The 27,873-nt window shown below is 35.5% G+C and overlaps 2 protein-coding genes across 2 annotated transcripts; both read right to left on the minus strand.

The window, feature by feature from the left end:
* Nucleotides 1-10,581: 10,581 nt before the first annotated feature.
* LOC145589417 (salicylate carboxymethyltransferase-like) lies at nt 10,582-13,807 on the minus strand. Its single transcript, XM_081645965.1, has 4 exons — nt 13,616-13,807; nt 12,461-12,871; nt 11,396-11,650; nt 10,582-11,212 (listed from the first exon to the last, which is right to left on the minus strand). The coding sequence occupies exons 1-4, from the start codon at nt 13,694-13,696 to the stop codon at nt 10,850-10,852; spliced, it is 1,110 nt and encodes a 369-aa protein (XP_081502091.1). The 5' UTR covers nt 13,697-13,807; the 3' UTR covers nt 10,582-10,849.
* An 11,170-nt stretch (nt 13,808-24,977) lies between these two features.
* LOC145589427 (cytochrome P450 CYP72A219-like) lies at nt 24,978-27,833 on the minus strand. The gene is made up of 5 exons (XM_081645976.1): nt 27,441-27,833; nt 26,666-26,883; nt 26,280-26,524; nt 25,785-26,181; nt 24,978-25,503 (listed from the first exon to the last, which is right to left on the minus strand). Exons 1-5 carry the CDS (start codon nt 27,721-27,723, stop codon nt 25,078-25,080), a joined length of 1,569 nt encoding a protein of 522 aa, XP_081502102.1. The 5' UTR covers nt 27,724-27,833; the 3' UTR covers nt 24,978-25,077.
* Nucleotides 27,834-27,873: the final 40 nt, after the last annotated feature.

The raw sequence follows: 27,873 nt of genomic DNA on the forward strand, positions 1-27,873 counted from the left end.
AGCCATTTCGGGTCAAAATGGCTTTTTTTGATGAATTGGACCCAAAAACTTAGAACTTGGCGATTTTTATGTAATTTCAAATGAAAAACACTTATAAATATGTGATTATGAGTTGTTTTGAGATGCAAGGAGTTTATAAGTTGAGAAATGAAGAAAATAGCCAAGTGAGTAGCCATTTCGGGTCAAAATGGGTATTTTTGATGAATTGGACCTAAAAACTTAGAACTTGGCGATTTTTATGTAATTTCAAATGACAAACACTTGTAAATATGTGATTATGAGTTGTTTTGAGATTCAAGGAGTTTATAAGTTGAGAAATGAAGAAAATAGCCAAGTGAGTAGCCATTTCGGGTCAAAATGGCTTTTTTTGATGAATTGGACCCAAAAACTTAGAATTTGGCAATTTTTATGTAATTTCACATGACAAACACTTATAAATATGTGATTATGAGTTGTTTTGAGATGTAAGGAGTTTATAAGTTGAGAAATGAAGAAAATAGTCACGTGAGTAGCCATTTCGGGTCAAAATGGCTTTTTTTTATGAATTTGACCCAAAAACTTAGAACTTGGCAATTTTTATGTAATTTCAAATGACAAACACTTATAAATATGTGATTATGAGTTTTTTTGAGATGCAAGGAGTTTATAAGTTGAGAAATGAAGAAAATAGGCAAGTGAGTAGCCATTTCGGGTCAAAATGGCTTTTTTTTATGAATTGGACCCAAAAACTTAGAACTTGGCGATTTTTATGTAATTTCAAATGACAAACACTTATAAATATATGATTATGAGTTGTTTTGAGATGCAACAAGTTTATAAGTTGAGAAATGATGAAAATAGGCAAGTAAGTAGCCATTTCGGCTCAAAATGGCTACTTTTTATGAAATGATGAAAATTGCTTAAATTTTTTTTTTTTTAAAATGCAACGGCAGCCGCACCGGGACACCCGAGGGAGTCGCCCCCGCTGCCGGAACAGCGAAGGCAGCCCGTGCCGAGGCCACAGCAGCCCCGACAGGTGGCTGCCAAGGCTGTAGCAGCCACGACAGGTGGCTGCCAGTCTGCTGCAGCCTTGGTAGCAGCCTGCCTGGGCTGCTGCTGCCTCGAAAGGTGGCTGCCATGGCTGTAGCAGCACAGGCAGCACCTGCCGAGGCTGCAGCAGCCATGGCAGCCGCCTGTCGAGGCTGCAGCAGCCCAGGCAGGCTGCTGCCGAGGCTGCAGCAGTCTGGCAGCCACCTGCCGTGGCTGCTACAGCCTTGGCAGCCACCTGTCGGGGCTGCTGTGGCCTCGTTAGGGCTGCCTTTGCTGTTCCGGCAGCGGGGGCGGCTCCCTCGGGTGTCCCGGTGCGGCGGAAGTTGCTTATTTTTTTTTTAAAAAAAAAAATTGAACTAGGCGATTTTTATGTAATTTCAAATGACAAACACTTATAAATATGTGATTATGAGTTGTTTTGAGATGCAAGTAGTTTATAAGTTGAGAAATGAAGAAAATAGGCAAGTGAGTAGCCATTTCGGGTCAAAATGGCTTTTCAAACTACAAATATATCATTTTCGCCTACTTATGCTCCTATATACATGATAACTAAACTATATTTGCAATGAAACCATTACTAACTTTTAATCAAACTACCTCATTTTGAAATTCCTTCGTTGTGGTCTGATCGCATATAACCTGCTTCGTTATCTATATCATTTAGTACTTCAGGTCTAGGAACAGTGAAAGGTGCTGAATCATCAAATGCATCATATTCTTCCTCATCCTCAACATCTCCAATGCCTAGGATTCTTCTTTTGCCAGCTAGCACTATAGACCATTTTGAATCCATTGGGTCAGTTACGTAGAACACTTGCTTAGCTTGAGATGCAAGGATAAATGGTTCCGCACTATCATTCAAGTGGCCAAGATCTACAAGAGTAAAGTCCTCATGTTTGACGTTACGCCTGATATTATCAACCCACTTACACTTGAAAAGAGCAACCGTGAAGTCACAATAATCAAGCTCCCATATTTCTTGAATTCGACCATAGTATGACAACTCTGCATCGACAGGTGATTTATCCTTAGAACTTGCAAACTCCCTTGACGATGCCACAAGAGTTACACCACTGTTTTGGGTGGAGGAAGATTTCAAATCACGAGCCTCGGTCCAAAAAAGTGTACCCATTGATGTCATATCCCTCAAATGAACGGACATCATCCCTAGGACCGTACGCAAGCCACCGTACTGTATCGGTCACATTAGTATCATTCAATCCACTCATTACTCGTTCACGAAACCAATCAACAAATTTTTTATTATGCAACTGCATAAGTGCCCTTTCACCTTTGGATGGAAATTCGGCACGCAAACAAGCCATGTGCTCGTCTAAATATGGGTGCACATCTGAAACATGGTGCAACACATAAAGGTGTGCTTGTAAGAACTGATCTCGGTCTGGTGACATTCGTTTCGACCCAATTGTGCCATGACCATCAAGTCTACCTTCATGTCGAGAAGTAGAAAGACCAATAGGTTGAGCAAGGGCTATGTAGTCCGCCACAAAGTTACCTATTTCCTCACCCACTGTCCCTTGCATTATACTTCCTTCAGGTTGAGCTCGGTTCCGTACTTTATCTTGTAATGTACCCATGTGTCTTTCAAAAGGGTAACACCACCTCATGAACACTGGACCGCACAACTTAATCTCACTCACCAAATGAAGAACCAGATGAACCATTATGTCAAAAAATGAGGGTGGGAAATACATCTCAAATTTGCACAAAGTCACAACCACATCATCTTGCAAAGCATCTAGTGTACAAGGATCAAGAACTTTGCTACAAATTGTATTGAAAAACGAACAAAGGCTTGTAATCGTTTCGCTCACGTGTTTCGGTAGAATACCACGGATTGCAATCGGTAGGAATACTTGCATCATAATGTGACAATCATGAGATTTCATACTTGTCAGCTTCAATTCTCCATTTAAGGTTAAAAATCTTTTCATTTTAGATGAGTACCCTGATGGAACCTTAATGTCGTACAAACATGCACAAAACATACGCTTCTCTACCCTTGACAATGTATAACAAGCCGGGGGTAAATAATTCTTTTCATCCTTCCCTTTACCCTTAACTTTCTTCTTTGACGCATCTTTGGCCTTTCCCTTTCCCTTGCTCTTCTCCTTCCCTTTTTTCGAAACACTTTCATCTTCTATTCTCGGCTCCTTTCCCTTTCTGACCTTTTCTTGAGGCCACAATTCTGGACGAATCCCCATCTCTTGCAAATCTAACCGTGCACCCTTTCCGTCCTTTGTTTTGCCTGGGATATTCATAAGCGTCCCAAAAAGAGCATCACACACATTCTTCTCTATATGCATCACATCAAGACAATGCCTAACGTCATGTTCTCTCCAGTACGGCAGCTTCCAAAAGATTGATTCTTTCTTAAACAGAGCAGCTGAGACCACAATTTTTTCTGATTTTCCAAACACCGTTTGTATCCCTTTCACCCGAGCACTAATCTCAGCACCAGTCAATGGTCAAGGCGCAGTATCCTCTTCCACGGTTCCATCGAAAGCCTTTTTCTTCCTACGGTACGGGTGATCACGCCTAAGGAACCTTCGAGTCCGTAGGTACACATCTTTGTGAGAATGAGTCAGGTATACGCTTGATGTGTCATCAATACATATGGGGCATGCTTTTTTCCCTTTGACCTTGTACCCACACAAGTTGCCATATGCAGGGAAGTCATTCATGGTCCACATAAGGGCTGCACGCAATGTGAACATCTCGTTCTGATGAGCATCGAAAACGGAAACCCCTTCGTCCCACATCTTTCTCAAGTCGTCAATAAGCGGCGCAAGGTAAACATCTATGTCGTTTCCAGGTTGCTTAGGACCAGTTATTAGCAATGAAAGCATTACATACTTACGTTTCATGCACAACCAAGGAGGCAAATTATAAATCACTAAAAGTACCGGCCATGTGCTGTGTTGGGTACTAAGAGTGCCAAATGGATTCATCCCGTCCGTGCACAACCCAAGCCTTAAATTTCTGACTTCATTACCAAATTCCTCAAACTTCAAATCAATGTTCTTCCACTGTGGAGAGTCAGTTGGATGCTTCAGCATTCTGTTTTTCTTTCTTCCCTCTGCATGCCACCTCAAGTTTTTAGCGTCTTTTGGTATTGAGAACAGACGCTTAAACCTTGGAATAATGGGAAGATACCACAACACCTTAGCAGGAGGTCCCTCCGTGCCAGGATTGCAACTTATGCGCTTGTACCGCGACCGCTTGCATCGTGGACACTCCTGCAGTTTTTCATACTCATTTCGATACAAAATACAGTCATTAGGACATGCATGTATCTTCTTATACTCCAAACCAAAGGGACACATGAGCTTCTTTGCGTAATAATAAGACTTAGGAATTTCATTCCCATCAGGCAACATATCACTTAATGCGGTCAACAAAGAAGTAAAACTGATGTCCGTCCACCCATGCTTCGACTTAATGTTGAAAAGTGTTAGCACGGCCGATAGTTTGGAGTATTTTTTGCACCCGAGATACAAAGGCTTTTTGGAAGCCTCCGATAATAATTCAAACACTTCACCTTCAACACCTTGCAACATCTCATCCACTTGTTCATCCTCGACCTCATCCGCCTGATCTTCATCGGCTCCATCCTCACCATTATCAACAATATACTCATCATTCTCGTATTCCTCGTCCACATGAATCTCATTGCTTCTAACACGCACATCATTCCGATCAAGATCCCCACTGTACTCTCCACTTTCTCCGTGCCAAATCCACACATGGTAAAATTGCCTAAACCCACGACATAATACATGATCTCTAATGATTTCAACACTATCGACCACATTCACACAATTACAATCAACACAGGGACAATAAAGGCCTTTGCCTCCCAGTGTGCGTTGATAAGCTAAAGCCCTGTCGCAAAACTCTTGAACCCCATTCCAAAATTCCAATGTATCGCGTCTACCATGCATCCAACCACGATCCTTCTCCATTTAGTAAATTGTCTCTAAACATATATATAGCACCATATAATTATAATGTGTAAGTGCTACATATTTTATGTAAATCAAATTCAAGTACAAAACGTGAATATACCATTCATATAGTGAAAAAATGCATGTTTCCAAAGGGTCCTTATCACTCCAACCTAACCCATCCTTGAATGTCTACTCTCACTAGTGAATGTATGTCAACTTTTCAATTTTAAGGAAAATCCGGCAGCATTTCCCCCTAGTTCTCCAAGTACACGATGTAGATAATTAATTACCCACATATGTACCCAGAGAACATAGTGAGGAAATGGTAAGCCGAGATGTTCCTTAAAATCGAAAAGAAAACATACATTCACCACCTAAGTGAGAGTACACATTCAAGAACAGTCCCAACCGGGGACTATTCAAGACTTTCTCCTAATGAGAAAGCCTTGAACGGGTATCTAGGCATATGATGATGCAAGTCAAGTATTCTATATATTGTTGTATTTATTTGCAATTAAACAATACACAAGTTGCAATTTCATGAATAAACTTTTATTAAATGGATGAATAGAAAGAAATATAGCTAAGTAAAGTTTAGTAGTCATACCAATATAGCAACTACCCACTTGAGCTCAATATGTAGTCCTCAAGCTAATTAAACTCTTGCTTCAATTCACAAATCTGTTAAAAAAAACACATCATTCATTGAACTAACAATTGCTAAACTAACATGTCAATTCACTAATTTATTTATAAGTTAAAACACATCATTCATTGAACTAACAATTGCTAAACTAACATGTCAATTCACTAATTTATTTATAAGTTAAAACACATCATTCATTGAACTAACAATTGCTAAACTAACAAGGTTACTAATCTCTAATTTTTTCAAAATTACCCATCAAAACAACTTAAAAGTAACCATTCACCCATTCCAAAATTCATCTACTTTAGTAACAAGCAAGGTTACTAATCTCAAATTAATTCAAATATACCCATCAAAACAACTTAATATTAACCATTTAAACATTCCAAAATTCAACTTATTTAATAACAAAGTTAACTAATCTCTAACTTATTCAAAATAATCCATCAAAACAACTTCAAATTAACCATTAAAAGTAAAATACCAAATTTCACCTATCTAATTAAGTACCAAGGTTAATATATTTTCTATAATTATTTCAAAAGTATCCACCAAAACACATTAAATTAACCATTAAAAAATAATAAAATCCAACTAATTGAGTAAACAAGGTTACTAATCTCTAATATTTTCACAATTTCCCAATTATATTCAAACCTAAAATTGAGAAAAATTATATTCAAACCTAAATTTTAATTTACTAACAATGGTTCAAAATGCAAAACAAATTAATATATATAATTATATAATTGGAAAATAATGTAAAAAAAAAAAAATAAATAAACCTTGAACAATTAAGGGCAGCAGCTAGGAGGAGACTCGGTGGTGACCCTCAGGCCGGTGGCGCGGCTCGGTGGTGGAGGAGCCTCAGGGGGGTGGTGGCGCAGCTAGGTGGTGGAGGAGAAAATTAGGGCAGCAGCTAAGTTCATAATGGAGGAGGCGCAGCAGCACTCGCGGCAAATGGAGGAGGACACTCAGGCTGGTGGCGCGGCTCGGTGGTGGAGGAGCCTCAGGGGGGTGGCGCGGCTAGGTGGTGGAGCAACCTCAAGGCGCGACTAGGTGGTTTATTTTCGAAAGAGAAAGAAAGGGAAAACAGAGAAAGTTCAAATTGAACTAGGCCGGTTTTCGAAACCCCTGGTGGCCGCCGGTGAAGGTGACGGCTGGTGGTGGAGGGAGAGAGAGGAAGAGGATTGAAGGATGTAATTTCGAAACCCAGCAATGAAACAGTAAGGACGGAATTGAAGAAGGAATGAAAGAGAAAGAGAAGAAAGAGAGGAAGGAGAAGAGGTAAGCGAGTCCGCGTTTTTTTTTTTTAAATGGGTCCGGTTCAATTGGCACCGGTTCAAACCGGTGCCATTTTAATTTTAGGCACCGGTTCAGGCCAAACCGGTGCCTTTTCTCTTCTTCTAAAATCCCGCCCATTTCTGGACCGGTTTTGGGCACCGGTTTAGCCTGAACCGGTGCCATATGGGGGTGCCTAATGCTTTTTTTCTACTAGTGTTGGTATGGTCTTTAGGTTCTCTTGCCCGCACACCTCCTCACAAAATGGAAAGGCGAAACGTATGATCCGCACCATAAATAATATCAAACGCACACTTCTTTTTCATGCCTCTCTACCACCAAAACATTGGGATTATGCTCTTGAGACCGCAACTTATCTTTAAATATTTTACCGACCAAAGCTCTCAAAAACATAACCCCCACCCATGCTTTGTATCATAGACAACCGTCTTACAATCACCTACGGGTTTTTGGGTGCCTTTGTTTTCCTAATTTATCCTCCACTGCTCCTCACAAATTAGCTCCTCGTTCCTCTCCTTGTGTCTTTTTGGGTTACCCACAAAATCATCGTGGGTATCGTTGTCTTGACTTATCAACCAATAAGATCATTCTTTCATGCCACGTCACATTTGATGAACTCACTTTTCCATATGCGAATTTGAGTAAATTTCAGCTGAAGGACTATAACTTTTTGGGTTTTGATGATAGTAACCCTCTGCTAACCCACATTCTCATGCGGCCCAAAGCAGCCCAACTCCCCAACTATCCTCCTCACACCCAAACCGGCCCACAGCAGCCACAAAGCCCAACTTCAGCTCCTCCCAGCCAACCCAAAATCCTCGCATCCCAGGGAACCCCGCAGGATACCCGCGGCTCCCCTACTCCCTCCGCGACCCCACCGCGGACCTTGCTGCCACCTCACAACCCCAGCACTCCCCCTGCCCCGTACACCCCCCTCCCCTGCGTGGTGCACCTCCGGTCCAACCCACGCGACCCCCACCTCCTTCACCCTGTATAACCCGTAGTCACCACAGGATTTACAAACCAAACCCGAAATACAGTCAAACTTCCTTGATCACTTCGGGTCCCTATCCTCACAAATCCCCAATTCCAAAAAGCTACAAAAAGGCCTTACATGACCCTAATTGGAATGCGGCGATGTTTGATGAGTATAGTGCTTTAATTAAAACGGGGACATGGGAGTTAGTGCCTAGGCCTACAGGGGTGAATGTTGTTAATTGTATGTGGCTATTTAAACATAAATTCAAGTCTAATGGTGACCTTGAAAGGCACAAAGCTCGTCTTGTTTGTGATGGCAGGTCGCAGGAGGTTGGTGTAGATTGTGATGAAACTTTCAGTCCGGTAGTTAAACCGGCCACCATTAGAACTGTTTTGAGCTTAGCTATGGCTAAGAAGTGGTCGATACATCAACTAGATGTCAAAAATGCCTTTTTACATGGTGATTTGCAGGAAACGGTTTACATGCATCAACCTCCGGGTTTTGTTGATCGGAGGGCTCCCACTCATGTTTGTCGGCTTTGCAAGGCTCTCTATGGTTTGAAACAAGCTCCTAGAGCTTGGTACCAACGCTTTGCAAATTTTCTTATTAAATTGGGCTTTGTCATTGCTAAAAGTGACAACTCTCTATTTACTTTCCGGCAGGGAGACGATATGGCATATTTGCTATTATATGTTGATGATTATTAGCTACCTCTTCTGACAGGTTGTGGACAGGGATCATCTCTCAGTTGCAAACTGAGTTTCCCATGTCTGACTTGGGGCCTCTTAGCTATTTTTTGGGTATTGCAGTAACCCGAAAACCTTCTTATATGCTTCTTTCTCAGGAGAAGTACACACAGGAGCTTTTAGAGCGTGCAGGCATGGCCTCCTGTAAACCTGCCGCCACTCCAGTTGACACTAAGTCCAAACTTAGTGCAGATGCTGGACCACCTTTTCGGGATCCTACTCTGTATCGCAGTTTAGCAGGTGCTCTTCAGTACCTCACTTTCACCAGGCCAGATATTTCCTATGCGGTACAACAGGTGTGTCTATTTATGCATGATCCCCGGGAACCTCATTATGAGGCATTGAAACGCATCTTGCGTTATGTTCAGGGTACCATTGATCACGGTCTACATTTATATCCTACTGTTTCACATCGACTGATTACTTACACTGATGCTGACTGGGGAGGTTGTCCCGACACCCGTCGTTCCACATCGGGTTACTGTTGTTTCCTTGGGGACAACCTCGTATCCTGGTCATCTAAGCGTCAACATACTTTATCTAAGTCGAGTGCAGAAGCAGAATATCGAGGCGTCGCAAATGTTGTATCTGAGGCGTGTTGGCTTCGTAATCTTCTACTAGAGTTACATTGTCCTCTACGGCAGGCTACTATTGTTTATTGTGATAATGTCAGTGCTATCTACCTTTCTGGAAACCCCGTCCAGCACCTACGCACCAAACATGTGGAGATGGATATTCATTTTGTTCGAGAAAAGGTTGCATTGGGACAAGTTCGGATTCTCCATGTTCCTACTAGATATCAGTTCGCAGACATTTTCACTAAAGGCCTACCGCGAGATTTATTTCTGGAATTTCGATCCAGTCTTAGCGTACGACCTCCTCCCACTACGACTGCGGGGGTGTGATAGATATTATATTTAGGATAATATTTGTCACAAGTATAGGATATATTTAATGTATATTTTGTATGTTTATCGTATCTAGGAGTCCTTATCCTAGCCTTGTAAACTCTATATATTTGATCAATGGTACACACTCCAGATTGAGGAGTTTTCCCGAAATCTAACAGAAATACTGTTATTCAATTTATTAGTTGTCCATTTTATAGTATACAAACTATACATGTATATATTAGATTGCAGCACTTTAGTTTTAATGTTTTCCATGTACAAATTTTATTAGTAATCCAGTTTATAATTTATTTTTTAATTATTTTTATCCTATAAAAATTCAATGTAATGATAAAATATGAATTCTGAAAAACAAAATGTGTTGCAACTATTAGGCTAGGAAATAGGTACAATAATAGCGTAGAGTTTATCTAGCCATGAAGAGATCAACATAGTTACACATAACACATACACAAGGCGACATAAATTGAAATACTACCTCCAATTTCATATTATATGTAACAATTGAGTATTTTTTGTGAGATATAAAAATTCGATTAGTGCATATAATATGAAACGGGGGTAGTAATTAGATTTAGGGCCTGTTCATATTTACTTATTTTCAGTTCAGTTCAGTTCAGCTCCAATCAGTTCAGTTCAGTTCAGTTCAGCTCCAATCAGTTCAGTTCAGCTCCAATCAGTTCAGTTCAGTTCAGTTCAGCTTAGTACAGTTCAGTTCAGTTCAACTCCAATCAGTTCAGTTCAGTTCAGTTCAGCTTCAATCAGTTCAGTTCAGTTCAATTCAGCTCAGTTCAGTAAATATGAACAGGCCCTTAACATATTACAAGCGGCCTAGCTATCAGCTCCAAGCTTTTTATCATTGAAGGGGAGAATGTTTTCATAGTTAGATTTATTTTTCATACATATATATATATAATACTACCGGTGCAACTTTTGAATTTTTATATCTCACAAATAATACCCTAAAGTTGTACATAATATATAACAAAGGTAGTATTTGACATCATTTATTTATAGTTCAGACTCCTACCATAGCTCAAACAATAGTATGTATGGAGTAGCATTTTGCAACCCCAACATGTACACTAATTGACCAACCACGAAAACAATGAAGATTACAAATATGGAGCAATGCAAGCTTTTAACAACACCAACAAGATTTCTAACGAACACAAACACAAACACGACCACAAAAATGAAAACGTGGACCAAAACGAAGGAATCGTAGTTTTAAATTGATAGTTTTTTTCTCCATGGATTTATTAACCCTTTCGTGTCAAGGACACCGTGACATTGATGAACACATTCTTCTCTTTGGTCATCGCGACTTGGACAATTTCCAGGTATCTCTCAAACAACTCTTCAATTATGGATTCTCCAAAATGATTTACGAGTAAGGGCTCGGCCACGGATCTCATGCATTTAACAAAGTCATAGTGAGTAAACGCCGTCTTAGGTAAACCATTCTTATAGTAATGTTCGTTTGCTTCCCAACTTATTTCGGAAACATCAACTTGGTTAAGTATAAAAGATCCTTCTTTCTCCATTATAAATCTTATTTCTTCTGCTGATGGAGTGTATTGAGGTATATTGAATGTATGTAGCTTCTCTTCCTCTATGAAACCCTACATAAATTCAATTCATAATAAAAATATACGAGGTACAATATTAGTCAATCAATCAATCAAGACCTTTTTTTGTTAGCAAATGAATATATATATATATATATATATATATATATATATATATTAAAAAAAAAAAATCAAACTATCTGTTTAAGTTTAGTTGTCACATTTTTGGGATATTACCTCAAGAACCATATCGTTGAGGACAGTAGCGAGAAGATCCCATTCGTAACTGGACTCCTTACTATATTTTTCAATTGATGTCCTTCCTAGTATCGTAAGGACCATAATTCCTCCTGGCACTACTTCTTTGGACCTACACCTTAGAAACATCGTAAAGTCCTTTTCAAATTGGTCATAATAAGCTTCTGTCACATTTGGAGGGCTTGTACTTGCTATGTAGATATTTTCCTTGTTGTCTTCAATTCCTATTGGTACCTGTTGCACCCATTCAAAAGCCATTATTCTCATCCATTCATGCACTTGCTAAATTATTTTGATCATTCAAATTAAAGCATCGAGGTCATTTACTTTTGTGGACTCGTCAATTATATAATTCATCAGGATCATTAAAATTGCAATAGTTTGATTGACATGTACATCTCCACATACCTTAAATGATGTCGCCCTTTCAAAGTAGAGATATCTTTGAAAAAGATTCCATAAGAGGGAGATGTCTATGTATTCAAATGATTCATAATACAGAAAAAGGATTCTCTAATGTGTGTCCATGAGCATATGACAAGATAGAATAATCCACATAATTATATTAACAAATACTCCGTATAATGAGGAAATTTTCACAGTTTTTAATTAATCATTAACTAAATGGTTTTAATATTTTTCCTTTGGGATTCACCATTCTCTTATTTCATCCTTTTTTCATAAGATTTTTTTCTTTAAATTAATATGTGCACATGGCACATGTTAGACAAGCCTTTATGGATTACAGATTTACTGTGACTAATAATTCAACTTATTAGGACAAACTAGTTAGTTCAAAGTAAATTGAGCAACTTAATAAGCTAATTGGATTGTTTGGTGGCCTAGCTAGTGAGCTAATTCAAAGAGTTGATTCCACCAAATAAGTTCGTTGTCAACAAACGGTTTGTAGGAGCTTTTTCATGAGTTTATAACCAAGTATTTTTAAGATGAAATGACAGTTATATCTTTACATTTTACGTGTACAAATAAAGACAAACTAAAAATTAAAATCTTTTTGAAAATATGTAAAGATTGAAAAATCACCTGAGAAAGCCACATGAGGCTATAAGAAGAATGAACAAAATGCAAGTGATTGGTAGGGAATAGCCTTCCATAGAAAGAACCAGGAACACCATTCACAAAACAATGCCCAAAATTATTACTACCAATTTGCTTCTTCAGGCTATCCTCAAAGCTTGCTATTGACCTAAAGATTGTGTTGAAATCATTGCCTGGAAGATCATTCAAGTAAACTTGATACTCTTGGCTCCCATTCCCCAAATCTTGACGAGTATTTTCGATTGTTTCTATAAGCTCAGCGACCACTCCCAAGGTGTTGAGCTCGGCGGAGGAACACCCCAAATCAGCTATGCATAAGGTTGTTGGTCGTTCCTTGGAATAGAACTCCTTTATGGCTTTTTCTTTTATGGATTTTGTCAATAATGGCACCTGCTTCTGTTGCATGAAAATTGGAATTATATATTAGTATGTTGGTTAATTACTAAATCTTAATTTGCTTGTAGTATTTAAAAAAAATATATACATATACCACAATATATACCACAATTTAGAAGTGAGCTATTATATGTCTATATCAATCAAGCATTATTCGTGTTTAATGGTGTAGAATAAATTCTAAATTTTTATTTTTATTTTTTTATCATCTAATCGTCTGATTAAGCACAATACTTAATTTAAATCAATTTTTCTAAGGAGTACTCATAAAGGATATCATATTCCAAAAATATTACTAATCAACACTATTAATGAATCGGATCGGATGATATCTTATTGATTAAACGTGATCTAATTGTGCATGCATGTACGTTGACATTCAATTGAAATCACTAAGTTGAGTGCTTCTATTTTAGGTGCTATGTAGTAATTTGAATTGTCATGTAACCATGTGCCACCTCTCTTAATTATTAATTAAGTCTAAATTTAAATTCATACTCCCTTCATCATTCATACAACTATTAATACATCCGATAAATTAATAATGAAAGTCGTCTTTGTACATATTTTATGAAGACATACGAAGAATATAGTTCTTCCATTCTCTTTTGTTCAATTCACATATTATAGAATTGTACATACGTAAAATAAAATGAATAAAAGGGTGAAACAAAAACAAAAGAATACCAAGAGTTATAAAACCTATTGTAGGTCATTTTTATTGAGATCGCCTATAGAATCTACCTGAATGTAGGACGTTTTTACGTAACTGATTTCATCAGTCCCCTCCTTCATACGAAGAACTTGCTTTACCTCAATTGCCATCTATCACCAAAATTTGATCACACTATATCTCTCACTCCTCCCTTGCTTGGTTCTTTTTTCTAATATTTCTTTATAATTAAGTAAAAAAAAAACTTTGATGCAATAAGCTAGGCTTGTTATCCCCTATTTATAGGGGGAAAAAAAAAGAGTTAATACTTGCATTGAGTACATCGCACCACTCAGCTCCACATAAGCCCCATAATAAAGTAAGACTAAAAGCCCAAGTCTAGTTAAATAATCTTATTGTGTTCTCATTTACCTTTTTTTTTTTTCTTTTTCTTTTCTTTCTTTTTTTTTTTTTTTTTTTTTTTTTTTTTTTTTTTTTTTTTTTTTTAAGAATTGTGTTCTCATTTACCTATAAGCGCTATAATTACTTACTCCGTATATATGTTTTCATCGATCTTGCAACCAAATAGCAAGGTACGGAGTATCTTTTAATGTGCTAGAACGTAATTTATGGAACACATCATATACGTAACTATATTGTATTTGTACAATTGTAATACTGTGATTATTACGTAATATATTATAAAGAAAAACATTTACTGTGAATTTCATAGACATCTAGACAACTTGGTCACTAAAATACACAATAATAGCATAAATTGATGGATTATAGCATCGACTAAGTAGAAGTTTGTACGATTAATAATTATGTAAATTAAATTAAAGAGATTATTTACATTTAGTACTATATACTCTACTATTAAGACAAACACAACTTGGACACTAAATTAGTAAATTACCATGTAACAGCATGAAGTCATGGGTCATATTTGACACGACTGATAATGCAATGATTTGATATGTCTTTTTTGTGTTCCCATTCATCTACTGTATGGTTTTTTGTGTTCCCATTCATCTACTATATATACTCCCTTCGGTTTTAAATACTTGCTCCATTTCTCTTGGACACGCATGTCGATGTTAATCTTTGATCACTAATATCTTTAATTATCAATATTCAATAAGTATAAATTCTTACAATTGAAAATTAATAATCTATTAATTGAGATTATTCCAACAAGTACCCACAAAACTATATTTTTTCTAATGTATAAATCACAAACATTAGTCAAAGTAGGACAAATGAATAGTGCAAAAAATAGAAATGGAGCAAATATTTAAAAACGGAGGGAGTACATTGTTGCTAGTGGCGGATCTTGGCCGAAAATATATGAGGGGCCGGTATTTAAAAAGTTTACTTTTTGCTCAAAACTAATCTTTGTACCCTAATATTTTATGAGTAAAATATAGGTTATTTAAGTTTATTGACTAATTAATTACAATAATTTACGAGGGCCTGATCCCGAATGGCCCCGGTGAAAGGTCCCCTCTAATTATTGCCATCTTACATTAAATACTAAGTGTACCAGCTCTTTTATAAAATCATCTATGCAACTTGGTCACTCTATATATCATCGTATAATGGCATACATAAGTACATAACTATATATTTTATTTGTGTTCCCACCTAAAGTTACCTTTGTTGCTTGTCATCTTGCAAATATAGCAAGGTATCTTATGATATGTTAGAAGTTTATGGAACACATGCATCATATATTTAGGATGTTTTCTCTTTACCTTATTAGAGATTTAGTTGAATAGTTGAACTTATCTGAACCGGACTTATCTGAACTTATCTAAATTTAACTAAATTTATTAGACCTTATTGAACTTATTGAAACTTATTAGAGCTTGAACTTATTGAAACTTATTAAACCTGATTGAAATTATTGAAACTTATTATTAGATCTTATTCAACTTATTAGACATTATTAAAATAAAATACTCGTAAGTATTTCCTTAACTATTTGCATACTTTTTTTTAGGGTGTTAATTTAGATGATTGGATTAGAATTAGTTAGGTCAGGTCAGTTTGACTATATATAAAATTTAAATCGTGTTGATTTATTATAGTTATACCAATAGAAATCTGAATTGAATTTTTTTGAGATTGGAATTAGATCAAATCGAGTTATTTCTAATTTTTACTAGTAAAACTTAATTCTTTGTAAAAAAAAATTAGAAAAAAGAAAAAAAATTGTTATACATATACTACATAAGTACATATTAGTGTATTACTTGAGCTGAATATAAAAAACCTAAAACTTTGATCAACTAGGGATAAAACTAAAATATGCATGAAATTAAACAAGTTGTATAAGCGTAGCTCAGTGGCCATTAGTGGTTGTTTGAGGGTCCAAGGTTCAATGCTTGATGGCTACAATTGAATTTATTTTCATTTTTTATTTATTTTATTTTTTTTTATTTTTTTTATTTTTTTTTATTTTTTTTTTTGTACATTCAGTCATATACTCATACCATGATGATACTGAGTACTGACTTATTAATACTCCCTCCGTTTTTAAATACTTGCTCCATTTCTATTTTTTGCACTATTCATTTAACCTACTTTGACTAATGTTTGTGATTTATACATAAAAAAAAATATAGTCTTGTGGGTATTTGTTGGAATCATCTCAATGAATAGATTATTAATTTTCCATTGTTAGAATTTATACTTATTGGTAATTAAAGATATTAGTGATCAAAGATTAGCATCGGCATGCGTGTCCAAGAGAAATGGAGCAAACATTTAAAAACGAAGGGAGTAGTTACTATACTATCCCAGTTGTACTAAACTACTAATAATAAAAATAAAAATAAATACTTCCTCCGCTTCACATTACTCGCAACAATTTCCTTTTTTGGCCGCTTCACATTGCTCGCAACAACTTACTTTCTTTCCTTTTTTTACCGAAGTAACTTTTTACTTATAAAATGACACTTTTACCCTTACCTTTTTTTAAACATCCTAATTGAATTATAAACTTATTCTTAAGTTCTAGGATTTTTCGTGGTTTGTGGGTTGGTGGTGGTGGTGGGTTCTAGGATTTTCGTGGTTTGCCGGTTGGTGTGTGGTGGGTTCTAGGATTTTCGTGGTGGTGGGTTCAAGGTTGAGTGGTTTCGCTTGGTTGGTGGTGGTGGTGGGTTCTACGGTTTTCATGGTTGTGTGGGTTTTCTAGATTTGTGGGTTTTTAAGGATGGTACGGTGGGTTGCGGGGGCAGGGTTTGCTCGGTTCGTGGTGGTGCTGTGGTCCGTCGGTGGTGCTTCTGGTGTCGGGTTCGTCGATTTCAGTGATGAGTGGTGGTGGTGGGTGGTTTCGATGATGCTGGGTAGTGGTGGTGAGTGGTTTCGGTGATGCTGGGTGGTGGCTGGTTTTGGTGATGGTTGGTAGTGTCGGTGGTGGTGGGTTATTTTATTAAATTAAGCTTGAATTTGTTTTTTCTTTATTTTTGGTTGAATTAATAGTTAAGCATATACCCTTATTTTTCAATAATCAGGCTTTCAATCTATTGCCTATTTTGCCTAGGTATCCGCAAACTTGTACTTTGTTGCGAGTAACCTGAAGCGGAGGTAGTATAATGTTTTGTGTATAACACAGATTTTAATTTTTAGAGCTGATTGTGTGTATATAATGACTTAATACTATATTAGAAACTATAAGTTTTAATGTGATAATAAAACCGGAGACTAAGTGCTTTAACCATCCAACCTTCCATATTTGAGGAGATTAAAGAAAAGCAACTGGAGGATGAGTCGTTTCAGAAGATTAGGGATCGTGTGACTAGTGGTGCGGAGACTGAGTTCAAGATTCATGAGGATGGGAGCTTGAGATATAAGGAGAGATGGTGTATACCACATAAGTGTGAGGATATTAAAAGGAAGATCATGGAGGAGTGCCATAATACACCATATTCAGTTCACCCTGGGGGTGATAAGTTGTATAAGGACTTGAAGGAGTTTTATTGGTGGCCGAATATGAAGAGAGAAGTGGCTGAGTTTGAATCCAAGTGTTTGACGTGCCAGAAGGTGAAGATAGACCACAAAAGACCCATGGAAAAGGTACAACCATTAGAAATACCAGGTTGGAAGTGGGATTCCATATCCATGGACTTTGTGACAGGCTTACCAAAGACTCGTACTGGGAATGACACGATTTGGGTGATTGTAGACAGACTTACTAAGTCAGCGATGTTCATTCCTATCAAAGAGACCTGGAAAAAGAAGCAGCTATCAAGTGTCTATGTGAAGAATGTAGTTCGGTTGCACGGAGTTCCCAAGGACATAGTGTCAGATAGAGACTCTAGGTTTCTATCAAAGTTTTGGCAAAAAGTGCAAGAGAACCTTGGAACAGCATTGAAGATGAGTACTGCCTTTCACCCTGCAACTGATAGTCAGACTGAGAGAACAAACCAAACCATGGAGGTATGTTACGAGCTTGTGCTTTAGACTTCCAAGGGAATTGGGAGGATCACCTACCTTTGATCGAATTCTCCTACAATAACAGTTACCATGCAAGCATCAAGATGGCACCATTTGAAGCATTGTATGGAAGGAAGTGCAAAAGCCCAGTTCGCTGGAATGATTACAGTGAACGGGTTACTTTGGGTACAGATTTCATTGAGGATATGGTGAGCAAGGTGAGACTAATCCAGTCGCATATCAAGGCAGCACAAGATAAACAGAAGAGTTATGCCGACTTGAAGAGGAGAGATGATGAATTCAGTGTTGGGGACAAAGTCTTTCTAAAGGTTTCTCCAACAAAAGGTGTGATGCGATTCTGCAAGAAAGGGAAGCTTAGTGCAAAATATGTGGGTCCGTATGAAATTCTCCAACGTGTGGGGAAAGTGGCTTACAAATTGGCCTTGCCAATGGAGTTCGAGAAAATGCATGATGTATTCTACATTTCCCAATTGAAAAAGTATGTGCCTAGTGAAACCCATGTTTTGCAGCCAGAGACTATTCAAGTAGATGAGTCTCTAACTTATGAAGAAAGACCAGTCAAGATACTAGATCACAAGGTGCGTAGTACTAGAACCAAAGATGTGAAGATAGTGAAAGTCCTTTGGTCAAACCAGGAGTACGAAGAGGCTACTTGGGAGGCCGAAGAAGAGATGAAAAACAAATATCCCGAGTTGTTTGACGAGGTGAGTTACGAGGGCGTAACTCTTTTCTTTTGAGGGGGGAAGAATGTGATATAATTTCGCGCTTTTACCTCGATTATACCATTTATTGCTTGATTTTGCACGTTTTTGCATGTTTTTGGTTATCATTATGCATTATTATTGTGTTTACATACAATAAAAGTATGTAAAATTTGGCCAAATATGAGTTCATTGAGTACAAAGTTCAGTTCGTTGAGTATGCATGTTGAGGATCAAGCAATTTACAGCAATACAAAACACAAAATATTTGAATGGTTTTGGAGAAATTATGATTTTTAGGTTAAGTTTCGAGGGCGAAACTTCTTTTAAGAGGGGTAGATTGTAATCCCCCATGATTTTGTAATTACAATAGTTATATTTTATCATTAATTATATGATTATTTTACGATAATTGTATAATTTTATAAATATTTCGAAAATAATAAATTAGTTTTAAGCTATTTAGCCATTACTAACTATTGACAATAATCATTTTACCTATACAAACTAAGAGCCTAGTCCAAGCAATAGGTCTTGGCTGCACTCTAGTGCAGCCAAGATGGCTGCAACAAGGCCTAACAGCCCAAACACGAACGCGGACCAGGCCACTAAAAACGGCCCACCCAACAAAATCCATCAATCTTTCAGAAAAAAAACCCGTCACTTTTAAACCACCATCATCAACATTAATTTCAACTTCTCCTCCCCAAAAATCATTTATTTCCCAATATCAATTTACTTTCTCTCTCCTTTCTCTAGTTTTCTCTCTCTAAAAAATTGCAAACTCCATGAAAAGTAAGCTTCTACCCAAATCTCTCTCTCTTCTCTGCAATTTTTTCTCTCATTTCTCTGTAATTATTCTCTTTCTCTTCTCTTCAATTTTTTCTCTCTCTAAAAAAATTCAAAAATCACCATGGATATTCAACAAGAACTCCATATATAAGCAAAGAATCTTACTTTTTTTTTTAACTGTCACTCTCAAACTTAAATTTCTAATATTTATTACTTCTCTATTTGATTTTCTCTCTCTAACAATCAATCACACAATTCACTCTCTCCAAAAAAACAACCATGGATATTTGAAATGAGATTAAAAAAAAAAATGAATCCTTCCAAAAAAGGCAATTTTATGTTAATTTCACTTAATTTTGTTTGAATTTTTATGAATAGCACTTAAATTCTTTTGAGTATTGTTAATTACTCTTTTGTTCGAAATTTTATTGGAAATATTAAAAAAATTAATGAAATCAAACGGATACAGTATGTTCATAAAATATTTTGAAATGTTCATAATATAAATATTTGTTGTTCATATGATAAATATTGTTAATGTTCATAAAATGTTCTCATTTTGTCTGTTTATGCTTTGTTCACTTTCTGAAAATGCATATGTTCAATTTCTTAAATGCTTATATTCATATATTTGAATGCTTAAGTAAACTTTTGAAATGAATATGTTCACTTTTTGAAATTCATATGTTCATATTTTTGTATGTATATGTTCACCTTTTGAAATTCTTATGTTCATACACATTTAAAAAATGAACCAATGCATATGTTCATATTTTGAATGCGTATATCATTTTCAAAAATGCATATATTCATATTTTTAATGCATGTATGTTCATATTTCGTAAAACTTATAATACGTATCTTTCATAATCATTTTCTTCAATTTTCTTATGTTCATAATTAAAGGTCGTAAATTCAATTCATATGAATTATATGTTTACAAACCTAATGTTTGTGAAATCAAACGGATACAGTATGTTCATAAAATGTTTTGAAATGTTCATAATATAAATATTTGTTGTTCATATGATAAATACTCTTAATGTTCATAAAATGTTCTCATTTTGTTTATTTATGCTTATGTTCAAATTTTAATGCTTATGTTTACTTTCGGAAAAAGCATATGTTCATATTTTTTTATGCATATGTTCAATTTTTTAAATGCTTATATTCATATATTTGAATGCTTAAGTAAACTTTCTGAAATGTATATGTTAACTTTCTGAATTCATATGTTCATAATTTTTTATGTATATGTTCACCTTTTGAAATTCTTATATTCATACACATTCAAAAAATGAACCAATGCATATGTTCATATTTTGAATGTGTATGTTCATTTTCTAAAATGCATATATTCATATTTTTAATGCATGTTCATATTTTGTAAAAACTTATGATATGTACCTTTCATAATCATTTTCTTCAATTTTCTTATGTTCATAATTAAAGGTCGTAAATTCAATTCATATGAATTATATGTTCACAAACCTAATCAAATCGATCATAATACATTATAAAATCACCACCTAATATAATCGAAATTCATACATAGATCAAATTGGTAGTAATTTAACAAAATACAATTACAATTGAATATAACCTTTAAAAAAAAAAACTTAAATGAACACGTCCAAAAATAAAAAGGTAAATAACAAAGTAGCTGCTCATTTCTAACTTCTTTCATCATTAATTTGGATACTTCGGCTTGTACTCTCTGAAAAAATAAAAATAACAAAGTGTTCATGACCTGCACAATAGATGTTCATAAAGTGGACTACGAATGTTCACAATGATTATATATAGTGAAATAACAGTGTTCATTGTCTGGTGAATTGAATGTACATTGCTCACTTCTAGAGAATGAATATTCATAGAATCATAGTATAGAAATGGAATGTTCATATTGAATATATATATGTGTTCAAAATGTAAATCATAAACGAATACAATGTTAAATGTATAAAATGTTCATATAATGAACTCAAAAACAAATTCAATTAAAAAAAAAAACATAACAGATTAAGCAATTCAAGATTTCGTAACTTATTGAAGAAATCAATAGCAATTGTAAATTGAAATAGTGCAATTCATCAAAATGTAGATAGTTTTTCAACAAATTCATGAAATTCATAATTATAAAATCACAAAATGAATCTAAAAAAGGCAGAACAACATTTATCAAATTATAAAATCAGAAAAGCAAGATGAATCATCAAATTCATTCAATTCATCAAAATCAATGTCATCAAAATCAATTAATCAATAGTATATTGAAATTCATAAAATTATAAAATCATAAACAATTACAAATTCAACGAAAATATAAACTAATTAATTATAAACAACACAAAAACTAACCTCCATTAATGATTTCATGAGGAATAGCAACCACCTCCATTAATAAGTAAAGAACAGAGGAGAGAGAAAATCTTGATTAAAAGAGAAGAAGAGGAGAGAGAAAATATCAAATGGAATAAAAGAAAATGGAGAGAGAAAATTGCAACCAAAAAGGAATCAATCCATATACGAAGTAAATGACATAAGAAAAGGGGGATATTTAGTGAAGTTCTAGCGGGAAGAAGGGAAAGTTGAAGGAGAAAATAGCAAATTGCGTTTCATTAATAAAGACCTGCGTTTTGGCTTGTTGCAGCTATCTTGGCTGTGTTAGAATGCAGCCAAGAATTTGTATTGTCCAAGTTACCTCAAAGCCCAACCTTACACCACATGTTTTTTTTAAGCTTTGGTATATATTTGGGCCCAAACAAGTTATCCTAATTATATTTGGATTAGGATACCCTCAAACCCAATTCTTATTAATCATACCCACCTTATTTCCCTCACTCCTTCCTCCTCTCTCACGTACAACACCACAAGAGAAAAAAAAAACTGCAACCCCTTGCTGCCGCCCCTGCCGCCGCGCCACTGCCGGACCGCCACCCCCCTGACCGCCGCGCCGCCCTGCACAGCCAGCTGCCAGCAGTTCGCCCCTCCTCTCTTCTCCTTCCTCTTGTTTTCTCTTCCTTTATTTTCTTGTTATTTTGATTAAAACTTCAATTTTTATTTGATTTCAATTATAAAATTATTGTTATTAGGCTTTAATAGTATGTATAAATTACAAAAGATTATAAATTTATGGGTTTTGTATGTCTAAATTATTAAATAAAATTTCAGATTATGTATTTTGTATATTTTAGGGTTTAAAGCATTGATTTTTCATGTTTTAGGGCTTGATAACGTGTTAATCAAATTATCTAATCATACTATGGTTAAATTACATTAAAGTATAATTATTTTAATCATATATAAATTTTCAGATTTATTAAAGTTTCAATTTTTATGAACAAGTGGTGTTAATTTCATGTTTTTATGCTTCTAAACCTATAAAATAATTATTGTGAGTATTTTGTGATTGAAAAAGCTTTGAACTTTAAATTCTAACTTTAAAAATAATTTTCAGATTTCATACCTTTTATTTTGAAGCCTCTAATTGCATTGAATTGATATATTCTTGGGGTTTTAACACACTAACTTGCTATATAATGACTATTTCAAGTAATTATGCTTACGGGGTTATTTTATATACTTAAAACAAATTTTTAGATTTATTTACCCACTTTAAAGTTGCTGTAATTTGATATAAAACACTATATTTTCATAATTCTAACATATAAACTTAAAGTTGGTATGTTATATTACTAACTTTGATTATTGGAGACAATTTAAAGGCTTTATTTTGATGATTTAAGAGGTTTTAAAGTAGTTTAGTATTGTTGTAAATTTATTTGCTTTGGTATTGATTTATTTCTAATTGTTTGGTTTAGGAGAGGACTTTGTAGAAGGCGACTTCTAGTTTTAAAGTGGCCAACCGGATTGTTTACACAAGGTACGTACAAGTTACGAAACCTTGCTTGTAGGTGCATGTTTAAGGACGGATCGAGAACTTAGTATCATGTATAGGATTGACTGGGTTAAATTGTCTGGTTATACATTGTGAATTTCAAATGATATGCACTAGTTTATAATGCAAGTATTATTTGTGCTTTAATTATGCGAGGTGCGCTTAAAGGCAAAGGTATGTGATTGGTGTAAAGATCAAATTATTACTCATTCATGATTATGTAAACATGATGAGTAAAGGAGAAATTCAAGTCTTGTAAGACGAGGTTAAGGTTTTGGGGTGCCTTATGCACTCAAGGTGTTTATACACCGAGGTAGTAATGGAATAATTAATAAATGTTGTTTATCACTAATAAATCAAGAATCTAAATTGAGAATTTGCCAGGTTTGATTATATTGTTTTTGGAATGTTTGTATTGTAATGTATATGAGTCATCACCAAGTTTAAACCTGTAAATCACGTAAAGTGCAAGATGGATGAGCAATAAAACTCTGGAATGGTGCACATCTGGAGTAATGACAATCAGGGGTTGGGGTACATGGGGTATTAGCCGTGTACTTTTATCGAGGCCGTCTGATCTACGAGTCTCCTATTTCAAATATTATTTTTCTAAAATTAGGAGTTAGGTGAGATCTCATACTAACTACGGTCACGGAGTCGCGCCCGTGGTCGTTGGATGTTTATTGATGTTTCCGAAAGGAGGCATGGGGTTTTTCTTTATTGATGTTCCAAATGGGACATGGGTTGGACAACCTTGTCTATTGCTAAATCCAATGAATTAAATAAATGAGTCAGTCAATATCAATTAGTGAGGTCTTAATAAATTTGATAATCGAGTCATGAATTGAGTCTGTATTTAATGATGCTTGTGCTTGATTATTAGTAGCATGTTAGGTATTTTTTTAATTTATTTCGCAGCTTGTATGTACTCAGCATTGCTGACTGCGTGCTTTTGTGTGTGTCTTTCTTTGGTCATGGCCTTCGCCTTTCAATGACCCTGTGACGATCCAATTTTTACACTTGTAATATTGGGGAGCAGAATAACCACAGGTTCTTACACATGCAGCATTCATCTGTGGGATCTTGAGTAGAGAGTTGGTTGTTTGCATTTTATTTCTTTTGTAAGTTTGAATTTATTTTAATTCGATTTTATTTGACACTAATTCTTTTGGGTTTGAAATTATTTGAACACTGGATTTAATCACTTACTACTTTTATTGGGTTTTGAATACGGGTTTTAATGGTTCCAACTTGTAACACTTATTTTGATTTAATTCTTTTGTTTTGAAGTTTATTTATAACCGTTTTGGTTTCCCGCTGCTAATTTCTGAGATAGCCTTAACGTTTGAACATGTGGCGGTAGCACGCCAGTAGTTCTCTTGAAATTGTTCAGGTTATATACATGTTTCTCACAGGTTTTTAAGAGAGAATTATTGAGGTGTTACACGCCTTTTTATGGGGTACGGTCACATGTCACCCAGGGATTGGACATTTGGACCACATGGTGGGGCATTTTTACTTTAAACAAATACCATTAAGACTAATGGTGCACAAAATATATCACTGAATTTTAAAGTTTCATAGAAAATGGCCAACATACCCCAATCTGTATAAAGCTCATACAACACGACGCGAGCATGCACCTAAATTGGCTCAAATAAAACTAATTCACTTTCTAAACTCTACTTGTATGCTCTCAGAGCTTGTGTAGTATAAGTTGAACACCATTTTGAGGCTGTAGAAATATAACAGTCATGGGTGCATGAACATAGTTCGGCGAAAGCTCAAAGGAAAAGCGTTGTAGAATCATTGATAATGCCATTTTAGCTTCAATCATAGCAAAATTTTCCCCAATGCATTTTCTTGGTCCCCAACCAAAGGGAAAGAATGAGTTACTTCCCCCTGTTGCCTTAGAAATTCCTTCGGAAAATCGATCTGGCTTGAAGTCATCCGCATCATCACCACAGGATTTCTTGTCTCGCTGAGCAAGAAGTACTGGGAAAGTAACCAATGCCCCTGCAGGAAGTGACAGTTTTCCTAGTTTCGTGTCTTTGTAAATCCTCCGGTTTAGTTGGATTGCTGGTGGATATAACCTCAATACCTCGTACAGAATCATGCTCATCTAAAGGAAATCAAACAAATACGAGTACCTTATAATTAAGTTACAGAACAGCATATTGCATATATGTGTTGTGACAGATGCAAGAAAAAATAACAAACAAAAAAACAGAGGTTTATGTGATTTGTAATAACAGGACATTGTATGTGCTAGGTCACGTGCAAGGGAAAAATTGATTCAAGATATATTCTAACGATATGAAAACATGAGATATGAATATCATTGAATGTAATATTTACTTGAACCTCAATATGTTGAAGTGAACAAGAAATTAAATGACTTACTGTTTTCAAATGACTTAGACCTTTAAAGTCAGGCACACTAGTCCCAAATGTTTGCAACACTTCTTCCCGTGCTCGTGCTTGCCAATCTTGATGCTTGCTCAATAAAATCAATGTCCAAACTAGTAGTACAGAAGTAGTCTCCTGTCCAGCAAAGTAGAATAGTTTACATTCGTCCATCACTTCCCGAAGATTCATTCCAAGCTGTTGATTCTTGACACTGCCAGCAGCATTTTGTGTCTCTTTGTGATTGGAATCCATGAGTGTTTCCAATAGGTCAAATTTTGGTGGGCATCCAGCTTCAATTTCCCGCTTCCTTTTGTTAATTACTCGTGTTAGTAACGTGTGTATTTGATCTTCAATTTTCTTCAACCTCCTATTACTCGGTGTTGGAATGTACCTACACATAAGAAGCAGGGCAAGATCAAGCTAAGCAAATGTGGATTTTCTGAACAGGTAGTACTAATGCTAGAAATTAAAAGTATAAATGTATGATACCGGAGTCCTGGGATGTATACTGACTGCATAGTACTAAGAGCAATGACAGTCATCTCCTTGAGAAGTTCGAATATTTGTTGTCCTTCCTCATAGCTACTACCAAATGCTGCTCTAGAGATCACATCAGCCGAGAGTGTAGTAAGATATGGCCACACATCTAGCTCATAAGAATCCTTTTCACCTAAAATCTTCTCCCATTTAGTGATCATCTCCACACAACCATCATAGAATGCAGGCAACACAAGCTGTAACAAACACCAACAAAATTTCGAACAATCAAAGGACCAACTTTATTGCCTAACAATTAGGAGAACGTATAAATCACAAACAATAGTCAAAGTGAATAATAAAAACGATTTAATTATTTAAACACGGAGGGTATATACCTTTAACTTCTCCATGTGAAAGGCAGGGCTTATAATTTTTCGATGTGCAGCCCATTTATCTCCTTCACAGTTGACAAACCCCGGGAAGAGCTTGTCAACGATTGGGTTCAATCTCGGTTTATGAAAATCCTTCATATTTGTTAAGGCTTCTCTGATCAAGTCAGGGTTTGAGATGTTTATCATTGGTGTTGCACCTGCCCAAATGAAATAGTCTTGTCCTACATACATTAAAATCCAACTACCAATTAATCATTTCCTCTGTTCCTCATCATTTATTTCATATAGTCGTTTCCAAAAATAATCTTCCTTAGCTTCAATCCACCTACATAAGACAATCTTAAAACTCGATCATAGATCGATATAAAGTTGGGTATAATGAGGATTGAACTCCGAACCTCAGCCTAGGTGAGAGTTTTTCCATTGAGCTTTCACTCACTTTCAATTCAACAAATACAAAATATTATTTTTATAACTATGGCTAATAATTCATAACAAATACATCGTAATTATCTATATGAAATCCAATACCCATACAATTTAAGTCATATCAAGCTCCAACATTTCAAAAATTAATATAGGATCAATGTATTACATACTCCCTCTTTTTTTTTTTTCAAATGGAACCCCCTCTATTTTAGTTATTAAAGTTTGAGGTGTACGTTTGCCATGTACAAATTTAATCATAAATATTTTTAATTACTCGTGACTTGTGAGGACATATATATATAAACACGATTTGATTGAAAAAACTAATAAAAATAGAGGAAGTACATACCAAATCTGGTAACTAAATGATGACGAAGAGGGTCAACACGTGAAAAGTAATCATTGGAGAAGCCATTCATGGGGGTTTTCAAAGCTTGATTACACATAAAGGAGTAATCTTTCATATCACCAAAGAATAGCTTGTAAGAAGTACCAGGTATACCCTGATTTCTTAGCCATTTCTCTTGTTTCTTGGGTCTTAACCATACCCAGTTCACCACTTTGATTATGCTTGTTACAATTACTATAATTAGTAATGAAATTAAGATGGAGTTTAGTGTTGGGGTTTCCATTTTTTGATTTTTTGCTGAATAATTTGTCAAATTAAAGCTAATAATCAATGTATGAAAAAGAAAAAGCAGAGGAATTTTGTATTTTTACTAGTGAATTTTATTGTTGTTTTTCAAAGAGTTGCTTAAATGAGAATAAAATAAATTATCTTA

This window comes from Chenopodium album, chromosome 2 (genome assembly GCF_948465745.1).
Source record: "Chenopodium album chromosome 2, dcCheAlbu1.1, whole genome shotgun sequence".
Taxonomy (NCBI): Eukaryota; Viridiplantae; Streptophyta; class Magnoliopsida; order Caryophyllales; family Amaranthaceae; genus Chenopodium; species Chenopodium album.